The following is a 12,665-nucleotide window of genomic DNA, read 5'->3' on the forward strand; positions in this document are numbered from 1 at the left end:
ATCTATCATTGCTACACAACACCAACAACAAATAAAACATGAACTTGTTTTATTTTTATGGGTAAGCATGTTGAGCTGTTTACTGATTTGACATGAAGTAATATTATACATTATATATGATTATACATTTGACACAAAAAAAACTGATTATTAGTGATTTACTCTGTATTATAAACTGGGTGGTTCGAACCCTGAATGGTGATTTGGCTGAACGCCGTGGTATACCACAGGTATGACAAAACATTTATTTTTACTTCTCTAATTACGTCGGTAACCAGTTTATAACAGCAATAAGGCACCTCGGGGGTTTGTGGTATATGGCCAATATGCCATGACTAAGGGCTGTATCCAGGCAATCAGCGTTGCGTCGTGCATAAGAACAGCCTTTAGCCGTGGTATATTGGCCATATACCACACCCCCTTGGCCCTTATTGCTTAAATCTAAAATGTATCAATATGTGAAAGTTTACTAGTTAAGGCTGCAGATGCTGATGGATAGTACAGAGTGGATCCATCCTATTAGTTAAGTCTGCTTCAGAATGGTTTGAGAAGTGTTCAGCTGCTCCAGTATGGTCTTAGACCCCGCAGCCAGCCACGTAGGACCTCAGGTCCTGATTCTGACAGTGAAGGCGCCAAGCCACCCTAAAATGTACACACACCATCATGTTGGTATTTGATATATAGACAATACATATCAGATATTAGACAACAGAACATAATGTGGAATTGAAGGATGATAGAAGACTTGGAAACGGTTTACATTACGTAGGCATTAATTCAGGGTCATTTTAAGGGAATATTTAAGTTAGATAATTACCATGTACAGGCAGTTCTTACCATTTAAATTATTCTAAAAGGTGAGAGCTAATTTGTTACAGGTTATCCCATTTATACATAGCCTTGTAGAGTGATATTGGGCTACAGGTAACATAAAGTATGGCTAATTATTTTGTAACTAAAATGTTTTTGTAACATAGTACTTTCAGGGAAACCTGCCACCTTACCATGCCCCGATTCCGTTCGGGTCCAACACCACACGCTTGGCACAACGGATCGCCACTGTGAGGTCAGCAGTTAGCAGCTCTGTCAGAAGTAAGAGGAAGGGAAACCTTTAGTCATAGTACCGTACGGGAAACAGGAGGAACCAAAAGCTTAGAAACACAACAACAACAGCAGATTACTGTACAATGAAACAATAAAGGTAAGTTGGGTCAGGGTTTAGGATAGAGAAGTAGGCCTACCGGGAGCCCCAGTGTCTGTTTATTCTCATTTTGACTGTATTCAAATGTTACATCCGAATTATGTAAGATCAACATTATAGTGCCTTCAGAAAGTATTAATACCCCTTTACCTTTTACACATTTTATTGTGTTTTTTTGTTGTGTGATTTAAGACACACATTTTGTTGTTTGATTTAAGTCAAAACTGTAACTATGTCACTCAGGAAAATGAGTCTTCTTGGTAAGCAACTCCGGTGTATGTTTGGCCTTATGTTTTAGGTTATTGTCCTGCTGAAAGGTATATTTGTCTCCCAGTGTTACTATACGCTGGGAGTCGGAAAGCAGGTGCAGAAGGTGATTTTAATACGGAACAGATACAAAAGAACAAACATGGGAAGCGTACTGAACGTGAGAGACAATCAATAACACCTAAGGACTGATGAACACAGAGGCTAAATAAAGGGGAAGTAATCAGGGATGTGATTAGGATTTTCATTCAGGCTTTTCCCTGTGTTTAGCTCTATTCTGTTTCTTTTTATCCTAAAAAAACTCCCTAGTCCTTGCCAATGACAAGCATACCCATAACATGATGCTGCCATCACCATGCCTGAAAATATGAAGAGTGGTACTCAGTGACGTGTTGTGTTGGACTTGCACCAAACATAACGCTTTGTATTCAGGACATAAAGTGAATTATTTTCCACATTGTAGTATTACTTTAGTGCCTTATTGCAAACAGGATTCATGTTTTAGAATATTTGTATTCTGTACAGACTTCCTTCTTATCATTCTGTCATTTAGGTTTGTATTGTGGAGCAACTACAATGTTGTTGATTCATCCTCAGTTTTCACAGCCATTAAACTCTGTAACTTATTAAAGTCACCATTGGACTCACTGAGCGATTTCCTTCCTATCTGGCAACTGAGTTAGGAAGGACGCCTGTATCTTTGTAGTGAATGGGTGTATTGATATTCAATCCAACATTTAATTAATAACTTCCCCATGTTCAAAGGGATAATCCATGTCTGCTTTTTTTTTTAACCATCTACCAATAGATGCCCTTCTTTGCGAGGCATTGGAAAACCTTCCTGGTGTTTGTGGTTGAATCTGTGTTTGAAATTCGCTGGTCAACTGAAGGACCTTACAGATAATTGTATGTGTGGGGGTACAGAGATGGGGTAGTTATTCAAAAATCACGTTAAACACTATTATTGCACACAATTTATGTTACTTGTTAAGCACATTTGCACTCCAGAAATTGTAAAAATGTCTTAAAACATAACTACACTTTGACATTATGCGGTATTGTGTGTGTAGGCCAGTGACACTAAATCTCTATTTAATCGATTTAAATTCAGGCTGTAACACAACTAAATAAGTGGAATAAGTCAAGGGGTACACTGCCAATAGCCCTCAACCCGGCACATTTCTTGTCAAAAGTAATGCTCTATGTACGCGATGCCATTCGGTAGACAGGCAACTCACGGCTGCAGCGGATACCACAGACGTTCTTAGCCCCCGGGGTACGTCCGTCGTCACACCAGTAGCGGCTGTTGATCTGGAAGATGCCATAGTCGGTGGAGCCGTCGGTGTTGCGGTTGGTGGCCTGGGTATTGTAGCTCGACTCCCATTTTGACAGGCAAACCCCTTAGAGGACATATAGTCACGCGGTGGATTATCCTCAGTGTAAGGTTAGCTATGGTAAGATATTTTTGGAGCTCAGAAACATACAACCATATGCACACACACACACACATCCTCAAAGACCACGATCAAGTATATTATCACTCACAGTTGGGCAGGCTGTTTCCAGCGTAGCCATCCATTCCGGATGCCTTCAGCGCTCTGGCCAGCTCACATCTGTCATACACCTTAGCACTGGCCACAGCCACAAGCAGGAGAACAACAACAGCTCTCATTATGAACACAGACAGCTAGGTCTAATGGTTTGGATGAAAAGAAGGCCTGTGTCTCTAAAAGTGTGAGCAAGTCAACTTCAGCTTTCCTTATAAAGGCTCAGGATGAAAGAGACATTGATATCGCACTTTTTACACAATAGGTATGTGCCAATAGCTTCTGCAAATAGTAGTGGTTGTGAAACTGAGGGTTTTCCCATTTAACCCTTTGTTAGGCAGACTTTTTTTTGCTTATGATTTAGATACAGTAGATACAGTATTAAATGCAGAGTGGGTATTTTTTAAGACAAAGGCTTCAATCACTGTTTAAAAATTGCATATTGAGTATCATCATTATGCCCAGTAGATTAGATTTAAGGTACTGTATTTTTCAATATCATCATTATGCCCAATATATCAAATCAAATACTTTTATTGGTAGCATACACCGATTTGCAGATGTTATTGCAGGTTCAGTGAAATGCTTGTGTTTCTAGCTCCAACAGTGCAGTAATACCTAACAATACACAATATTGAAAAAACAATACACACATAATCCAGAAAAATCATACATTCTGAAATATCAGAATGAGCAATGTCAGAGACCGGAATAGAAATATATGTACACATAATGGCAGGTAGTCTAGCAGTTATGAGTGTTGGGCCAGTAACTGAAAGGTCGCTGGTTCGAATCCCTGAGCCGACTTGGTAAAACATATGTCGAGGTGCCCTTGAGCAAGGCACTTAACTCTAATTGCTCTGGATAAGAGCATCTGTTAAATACAGTATATGAATAGAAAAGGAGGACTTTACAGCGAAAGGACCACAAACAATTATGTTAGGTCACCACCAAGTCACAGAAAAATCCAGCCATTTTTCCAGCCAAAGAGAGGAGTCACAAAAAGCACAAAGAGATAAAATTAATCACTAACCTTTGATGATCTTCATCAGATGACACTCATAGGACTTCATGTTACACAATACATGTATGTTTTGTTCGCTAAAGTGCATATTTATATCAAAAATCTCATTTTACATTGGCGCGTTACGTTCAGTAGTTCTAAAACATGCATTGATTTTGCAGAGAGCCACATCAAGTTACAGAAATACTCATCATAAATGTTGATGAAAATACAAGTGTTACACATGGAATTAGAGATATACTTCTCCTTAATGCAACCGCTGTGTCAGATTTCAAAAAAACTTTACGGAAAAAGCAAACCATGCAATAATCTGAGTACAGCGTTCAGACAACAAAGCAGCCAAAAAGATATCCGCCATATTGGGTAGTCAACATTAGTCAGAACAGTATTATAAATATTCACTTACCTTTGATGATCTTCATCAGAATGCACTCCCAGGAATCCCAGTTCCACCATAAATGTTTGATTTGTTCGATAATGTCCATCATTTATGTCCAAATAGCTTCTTTTGTTAGGGCATTTGGTAAACAAATCCAAACGCGTGTTCAGGTCCAGCCGAACGTCGGACGAAAGGTTAAAAAAGTTATATTACAGGTCGTAGAAACATGCCAAACTAAGTATAGAATCAATCTTTAGGATGTTTTTAACATAAATCTTCAATGATGTTCCAACCGAAGAATTCCATTGTCTGTAAAAAAGCAATGGAACGAGAGCTAACTCTCTCGTGACCGCATGTCATGAGCCCAAGGCACTCTGCAAGACCACTGACTCAAACAGCTGTTATGAGCCCCTCCTTTATAGTAGAATCCTCAAACAAGTTTCTAAAGACGGTTGACATCTAGTGGAAGCCTTAGGAAGTGCAACATAACCAATATCCCACTGTATCTACAATAGGGTCTGAGTTTAAAAAAACTACAAGCCTCAGATTTCCCACTTCCTGGTTGGATTTCTCTCAGGTTTTCACCTGCCATATGAGTTCTGTTATACTCACAGACATCAGTTTTAGAATCTTCAGTGTTTTCTATCCAATACTACTAATGATACGCATATATTAGCATCTGGGACAGAGTAGCAGGCAGTCTACTCTGGGCACCTTATTCATCCAAGCTACTCAATACTGCCCCCATGTAACCAAGACGTTAACAAACAGCTGGTTCTCCAGAAGACGCTGGAGGAATTGTCTGACAAAGGACATGTTCCTGAGCCGAGTGGGAAAACACGAGGATATCATCAAAGTATACAAATACGAATCAGTTCAACATGTCCCGGAGAACGTAATTTACCAGGGCCTGGAACATAGCAGGAGCGTTAGTCAGTCCGAACGGCATCACCAGGTATTCGTAGTTCCCACTAGCCATGTTAAAGACGATCTTTCACTCATCCCCTTCCCGGATCCGTACCAGATGGTAGGCGTTCTGGATGCCCAACTTGGAGAAGATGGTAGCCCCCTGAAGAGGTTCAAAAGCTAAGGCGATGAGTGGAAGCAGGTAACGGTTTTTAACAGTGATGCCATTCAGGCCCCGGTTGTCAATGCATGGACGCAGGGTTTTGACCTTCTTCTCCACAAAGAAGAACCCTACACCGGTGTGGGAGGCAGAAGGACAGATACCCACTGCAGCCAGGGAGTCCTCAATACACGTCTCCATCGCCTTGGTCTCCGGACCTGACAGGGAATAAAGCCGGCCAGTCATAGAGCCGATGCGGAGGAAGCGAGATGGCACGGGCCTTGCTGAAAACCTCCTGGAGGTCCTGGTACTTCGCGGGAACAGAAGAGAGATCCGGGGATTTTCCCAAGCCCACGGGAAGACGTCACGGGGCAGGCAGCGCCGACTTCAGGCAATGCCCATGGTAAAACCCAGGTTAGAACCAGTAGCCCAGATGAGTAGGGGATTGTGCCTCTGGAGCAAGGAAAACCCCAAAACCACGGGTGCATGAGGGGATTCGATAGGCAGGAACTGCATAAACTCACTGTGATTACCTGACACTCTCAGGTTAATGGGACACGTGGTGTGGGTGACTTTGCTCATAAAGCGCCCATCCAACGCTCTGACATCCATGGGAATGGAGAGGGGTTTTGTGGGGATTCCCAGCTTTGACACCAGGATAGCGTCCATAAAGTTCTTGTCAGCTCCAAACTCAATGTGCACCCGGAGAGATTTGGACCGGTCACCCCACAACAGGGTAGCATGGAGAGGGGTACGAGAAATGGAAGACGGGAAACTTCCTGTACGGCTAAACAGCGTACTTGTACCAGTACCTCCTTAATGAGCTTGGTTCCTTAACGGGCAGGTAGATAAAAAATGTCCCATAGCTCCACAATACAGACACCTCTGGGTGTTAAGTCTGCGTGAGCACTCAGCAGGAGACAATCTAGCCCTACCCAGTTGCATGGCCTCCAGAGAAGACAACTCGGATCCACTCGGAAATGTGGACTTCTGTGATTCCCCGGGATTCTTCGGAGGCAAGGTGGAAATCGAGGATGAGCACCAGTGACAGGGACCAGACTCCCTCTCCCTCCTATGTTCCCATAGCCACTCATCGATCTGGCTGGTCAAGGAAATGAAGGAGTCGAGGTCCAGGGGCAGCTCCCGGGCTGCGAGCTCGTCTTTAACTTCATTAGGGTAGGGGGCACTATTTTCACCTCTGGATGAAGAGCGTTCCCAAAGTAAACTGCCTGTTACTCAGGCCCAGAAGCTAGGATATGCACATAATTGGTAGATTTGGATAGAAAACACTCTAAAGTTGATTTATGTTAAATAATGTCTGTGAGTATAACAGAACTGATATGGCAGGTGAAAACCTGAGAAAAATCCATCCAGGAAGTGGGATTTTTTTATGTTTGTAGTTTTCCATTGACTGCCTATACAGATTCCATTGACTTAGGACTCAAATTGCACTTCCTATGGCTTCCACTAGATGTCAACAGTCTTTAGAAATTGTTTCAGGCTTGTATTCTGAAAAATGAGGGAGTAAGACCACTCTAAATGAGTGGACACTGCAGTGTCCCAGAGGTTTTTCATGCGCGCAACCGAGAGTGCACCTTTCTTGTTTTCCTTTTATATTGACTAAGCTTTGTCCGTTTGAAATATTATTGATTATTGAACACATGTTTTATGAATTTATATAATGAGTATTTCTGTTTTCTGAATTTGGCGTTCAGCAATTTCACTGGATGTTGGCCAGGTGGGACGCTACTGTCCCACACTCCTTAGAGAGGTTCATCACCTCCAATAACCCGTGAAGGAAGGCGTTGAACAGGGCTTCTGGTTTCCAGGCACTCTCAGTCGCCAATGTGGAAAAATCCTCCATATAGTCTGCCACACTACCGGAATCCTGAAGTAGTTGGAGCAGCTTATGAGCCGCCTCTCCCGGACAACGGAGAATCGAACACTTTCCATACCTCCGCCACGAACTCCTCCAATCTGAGGCAAACGTTGGATTGTTGTACCAAAACCACCATAGCCCAGGCAAAAGCCCTCCCGGACATCAGCGTTGCCACGTACGCTATCCTCGAGCGATCCGAGGGAAATAAAGAGGGCTGCAGCTCAAAGATGAGAGAACACTGGGAGAGAAACACCAGGTTTCCTGAGAAGTCGGGGTAGATTGGGGAGAAACGCCGCTGGTAGCGGTGTAATTGACAAAAAACTAGGAAACAGAACTTGAGACACAGAAAGATAGGAAAGAACGCTGGTAAGACCTGACAAGACTCACTCACTCACTCACTCACTCTCACACACACACAAAATCTGAGAGGTGCCGGATCATAACCCAGCAGGATCCGGTTCAAATGAACCACTGCCAACACCTTCTGCAAATAACAGTGGTTGTGAAACTTAGTTTTATCATTTAACCCTTTGTTAGGCAGGCTTATTTTGCTTTGTGGTTGCTTGCTTACTTACTTAGAGTGTAACGCCCTGACCGTAGAGAGAGCTTTATATGTCTCTATTTTGTTTTGGTCAGGGTGTGATTTGGGTGGGCATTCTATGTTCCTTTTTCTATGATTTGTATTTCTGTGTGTTTGGCCGGGTGTGGTTCTCAATCAGAGGCAGCTGTCTATCGTTGTCTCTGATTGAGAACCATACTTAGGTAGCCTTTTCCCCACCTGTATTTGTGGGTTGTTGTCCATGTATAGTTGCCTGTGAGCACCACATTGGTGTCATGTTTTCGTTTTGATGTTTATTGTTTTGTTGGCGACATCTTATAATAAAGAAGTATGTACGCTCACAACCCTGCGCTTTGGTCCGCTGTTTCCACCTTAGACGATCGCGACATAGAGGACGTATTGTTTTTGTTAGGACTGTGTGTCCAAATAAGGACCAGTGGCAACCTATGATTTTAAGCCCCAAATTTTAGCAAAAAAAATGGTGGGTTTTCCTGTTTTGCATGTTATTTTGACATTAATACTTGTCACATAACAGCCTAGCTATCAGCCTAGCTCAGAGCTTTCTGTGGTGGTGGGGAAGCCGGCGGAAAATACGGAGCGCAGGGGTTGGTAATGTTCTCTAGTTGTGCCGTGATTGGCTCAGCGTTCTGTCACTCATGGCGAAACTACATCATGGCCAAATCTAAGGGTAGAGCTTAAAAATGTAAAGCCCCTTGGGTGCTGCCATAGAGTTACATTAGAAGTGCCTATCCAAGAAGGCTAAAGGTCATTGGCCACAGATAAAATCACGTCAAATCACGTCAGCTTTGATTGGACATTATACTTTCAAAAAGTCATAATCATGAATCAAGTCGACAATCTACTGGCAAATCGTTTTTAATCAATGTCATATGAAGAGAAACAATTAAGAAAAATTATAGATAAAATGTATCGTGCTCATCGGCCATTGGACATAAACATTACACAACAAGTTGGAAATTGCAAATTCAACAATAAATGGTTTGAAAGGAATCAGCGGCTAACTACAAGCATTGCAAAGCAATCACTAGCCTGCTATTCAGTGGAGTGGCTGTGTGGTCTCAAGTCTGGGTTTAAGGGCTTGTAAGTAAGCATTTCACTGTAATATTATACCTGTTATTTTCGGCGCATGTGACAAATACAATTTGATTTGATCACTCCTTCTTGGTCAAATAGCCCTCACACAGCCTGGAGGTGTGTTTTGTGTCCTTTTCCTGTTGAAAAACAAATTTTAGTTCCACTCAGAGCAACCCAGATGGGATGGCGTATCGCTGCGGAATGCTGTGCTAGCGATGCTGGTTAAGTGTGCCTTGAATTCTAAATAAATCACAGACAGTGTCACCAGCAAAGCACCCTCACACCATCACACCTCCCCCTCCATGCTTCTCGGTGGGAACCACACATGTGGAGATCATCTGTTCACCTACTCTGCGTCTCACAAAAACACAGTGGGGGGAACCAAAAATCTCAAATTTGGACTCATCAGATCAAAGAACAGATTTCCACCGGTCTAATGTCCATCGCTCGTGTTTCTTGGCCCAAGCAAGTATCTTCTTATTGATGTCCTTTAGTAATGATTTCTTTGCAGAAATTCAACCATGTAGGCCTGATTCTCTGAATAGTTGATTTTGAGATGTATCTGTTACTTTAATTTATTTGGGCTGCAATCTGAAACTGGTAACTCTAATGAAATTATCCTCTGCAGCAGAGGTAACTCTGGGACTTCCTTTCCTGTGGCGGTCCTCATAAGAGCCAGTTTCATCATAGCGCTTGATGGTTTTTGTGACTAAACTTGAAGAAACTTTTCAGAGTTGGCTGACCTTCATGTCTTAAAGTAATGATGGACTGTCGTTTCTCTTTGCTTATTTGAGCTGTTCTTTACATAATATGGACTTGGTCTTTAACCAAATAGGGCTATCTTCTGTATACCACCTATACCTTGTCACAACACAACTAATTGGCTCAAACACATTAAGAAGGAAAGAAATTCCACAAATGTACTTTTAACAAGCCACACCTGTTAATTGAAATGCAGCTGGATGAGAGAATGCCAAGAGTGTGCAAAGCTGCCATCAAGGCAAAGGGAGGCTACTTTGAAGAATCTCAAATATAAAATATATTTTACCACTAGCATTTAATGCTGTATCTAAATCACATGTCATGATATTTTGGGACTGTCATATCTGTGAGTGTCCTTATCAGTGGAGATTTTAGTCTTGGTGGGTCAAACAAACAAAAAAATTGGGGGATGCATGCAAGCAAAGCAACTACACAACACTAAACAATATATTAATTGCACTATAACAATGACAAACGGTGCCCACAAACTGTTAGGGCCTACATAAAGCTGTCCCAACAGCAGTCCCAACACCTTTCCACTGCTACACCACGCTATCAGCGGAGCCTTGTCTGGCAGCGAAACAGTTCATTCAGCCTCATTTACTGTCTTTAAAAAAAACATGGCTGATATGGCTGACTTGGTTTCTACTGACAATTGCAATGTATAAACTATGGGATAAGGGGACGACAAGTGGATAAAAGGTAATTCGTAATTTCGAGTAAGACATTAATGAGCGAGCGACGACGGACGTAGTCAATATAGGTATTTGTTCAGCCTTTTTGAAATTTACAGCGACAGAATTCAGAACATGGGTCGTTCTTACAGTATTCTCCCTATACACCAAGTCAGAACCGCAGGACAAATAATGAGGGCATATAAACAGATGATGAAAGCCCTTACAATATTCTATGATTACATTTCTCTAAAACAGGTTATAGACTACATGTGCACCACCAAGTCAGAACAGTAGGAGTGAAATTAAGAGGTGAAAATAGACCAAATTATTAGGGTGAGGCACATGGGCTACTAACACTTTACTACACAACATACACTTAGTTTTACTTTCTTAGCTACAGTATACCCATCTCCCTGGCATATTACATTATTAATGCAGCAGCATACAATACATTTTTGGACTCACATTATTGTGCTGTGCTCACATGACAGGAAGGTGGCGTGGCGGTCCTTTGTGGGCAAATTTTGTCCTCAAACTTTGTCATCAAAGTCTGGCATTTTCTGGATGTATGGTGCTTTCAAGACCTGGAAAAAAACAAGGTCAAATCATGATGACTTTAGTGATCTTCAAGTCGTAGCTCTAGAAAGAGGCCCGAGTTCCCGACTTACAATTCCGAGTTGGATGACCTTTCAAAACGTGTTTTTTTCCCAGTCAGAGCTAGTTGTTTTCAGAGATCCAGTGGTCTTGAACTCCCTGAAGTCAGATTTCCCAGTTCCGAGCTAACAGTTGTTTTGAGCACTGCAGAAATGTTTATCATTTTAAGCTTGGAAAATACATCTTTAACCAACAATGCAGTTTAAGAAAATAGGGAATGGGTTTTGTCATGCCCTCTTCACGACTGTCTTGGTGTACTTGGACCATGTTAGTTTGTTGGTGATGTGGACTCCAAGGAACTTGAATCTCTCATCCTGCTCCACTACAGCCCCGTCGATGAGAATGGGGGTGTGCTCGGTCCTCCTTTTCCTGTAGTCCACAGTCATCTCCTTTGTCTTGATCACGTTGAGGGAGAGGTTGTTGTCCTTGCACCATACGGTCAGGTCTCTGATCTTCTCCCTATAGGCTGTCTCATCGTTGTCGGTAATCAGGCCTACCACTGTTGTGTCGTCAGCAAACTTAATGATGTGTTGGAGTCGTGCCTGGTCGTGCAGTCATGAGTGAACAGGGGGTACAAGAAGGGACTGAGCACGCACCCCTGAGGGGCCCCCGTGTTGAGGATCAGCGTGGCGGGTGTGTTGTTACCTACCCTTACCACCTGGGGCAGCCTGTGAGGAAGTCCAGGATCCAGTTGCAGAGGGAGGTGTTTAGCCCCAGGATCCTTAGCTTAGTGATGAGCAGCATTCTGTGGCACGTCATTTAATTGTCAGGCATTTTTTCTGTTACTGCAAGTTATTTGCTAGTTTGACCACCAGAGGGCATCTTTGAGAAGCATTTGATTGTATTCCGTATTGGCATTACCAGAGAATTTAAAACCTTTTTTGTAATAACATAGTATATGGAATGGAAAATATGGCGCTGTTCAACGTGCCGATCGGGAGTAGGCTACAGGATTTGAGGATTCTAAATTGTTCGCCTTCATTAGACAACTTTTTCCAATATTTCTGTAAAGCAGTGATATTTATTCGCATTGTAATTTGTTATGGATCCATAGCTAAAACAACATGTGCATTTTGAAAGAGTATTTTATCATTATTTTATAAACAAAATGTGTTTATTTGTTTATTAGGCTACTGTGCAGTCAACAATACATACTGTAGTAAACATGGGAAAATGCTTGCTCGCTAGCCTAACTTCCTTTCATGGGAAACATTAGCTAGTTAACATTAGCCTTCTACATCTAGCTACATATTCAACTTCCATCCTCTCAGTCCAGAGGCACAATGTATTTTATTGTTGGATCAAAATCACCTTTATAATCTCCAGTAAGGAGAATTAAGTAAAACCACAAGTCCAAATTCCTATCTCCATCTATGGCTAATTTAGGAAAGGGGCCATTTTTACTAGCTAGCCACCGGAGAACAACACAACAAGAGACTGAAAATATTTGTTATGGGTCCCCAGATCCTCAAAACTTTCTACAGCTGCACCATTGAGAGCATCCTGACCGGTTGCATCACCGCCTGGTATGGCAACAGCTGGCTTCCATTGGCAT

The 12,665-nt window shown here is 42.2% G+C and overlaps 1 protein-coding gene across 1 annotated transcript; it reads right to left on the reverse strand.

Moving 5' to 3' along the window:
* Positions 1-32: 32 nt before the first annotated feature.
* Positions 33-3,204, reverse strand: LOC110523157 (lysozyme C II). The gene is made up of 4 exons (XM_021601582.3): positions 3,014-3,204; positions 2,707-2,868; positions 1,005-1,083; positions 33-642 (listed from the first exon to the last, which is right to left on the reverse strand). Exons 1-4 carry the CDS (start codon positions 3,138-3,140, stop codon positions 576-578), a joined length of 435 nt encoding a protein of 144 aa, XP_021457257.1. The 5' UTR covers positions 3,141-3,204; the 3' UTR covers positions 33-575.
* Positions 3,205-12,665: the final 9,461 nt, after the last annotated feature.

Source organism: Oncorhynchus mykiss, chromosome 5 (genome assembly GCF_057628025.1).
Source record: "Oncorhynchus mykiss isolate SJ-2025 chromosome 5, ASM5762802v1, whole genome shotgun sequence".
In the NCBI taxonomy this organism is placed as follows: Eukaryota; Metazoa; Chordata; class Actinopteri; order Salmoniformes; family Salmonidae; genus Oncorhynchus; species Oncorhynchus mykiss.

Coding starts and splice junctions, on each gene's coding strand:
- LOC110523157 (XM_021601582.3), bottom strand. CDS start 3,140: ATGAGAGCTGTTGTTGTTCTCCTGCTTGTGGCTGTGGCCAGTGCTAAG. Junction 2,869..3,013: donor TGGAAACAGCCTGCCCAACT/GTGAGTGATAAT, acceptor ATGTCCTCTAAG/GGGTTTGCCTGTCAAAATGG. Junction 1,084..2,706: donor CTGTGGTATCCGCTGCAGCC/GTGAGTTGCCTG, acceptor TACTTCTGACAG/AGCTGCTAACTGCTGACCTC.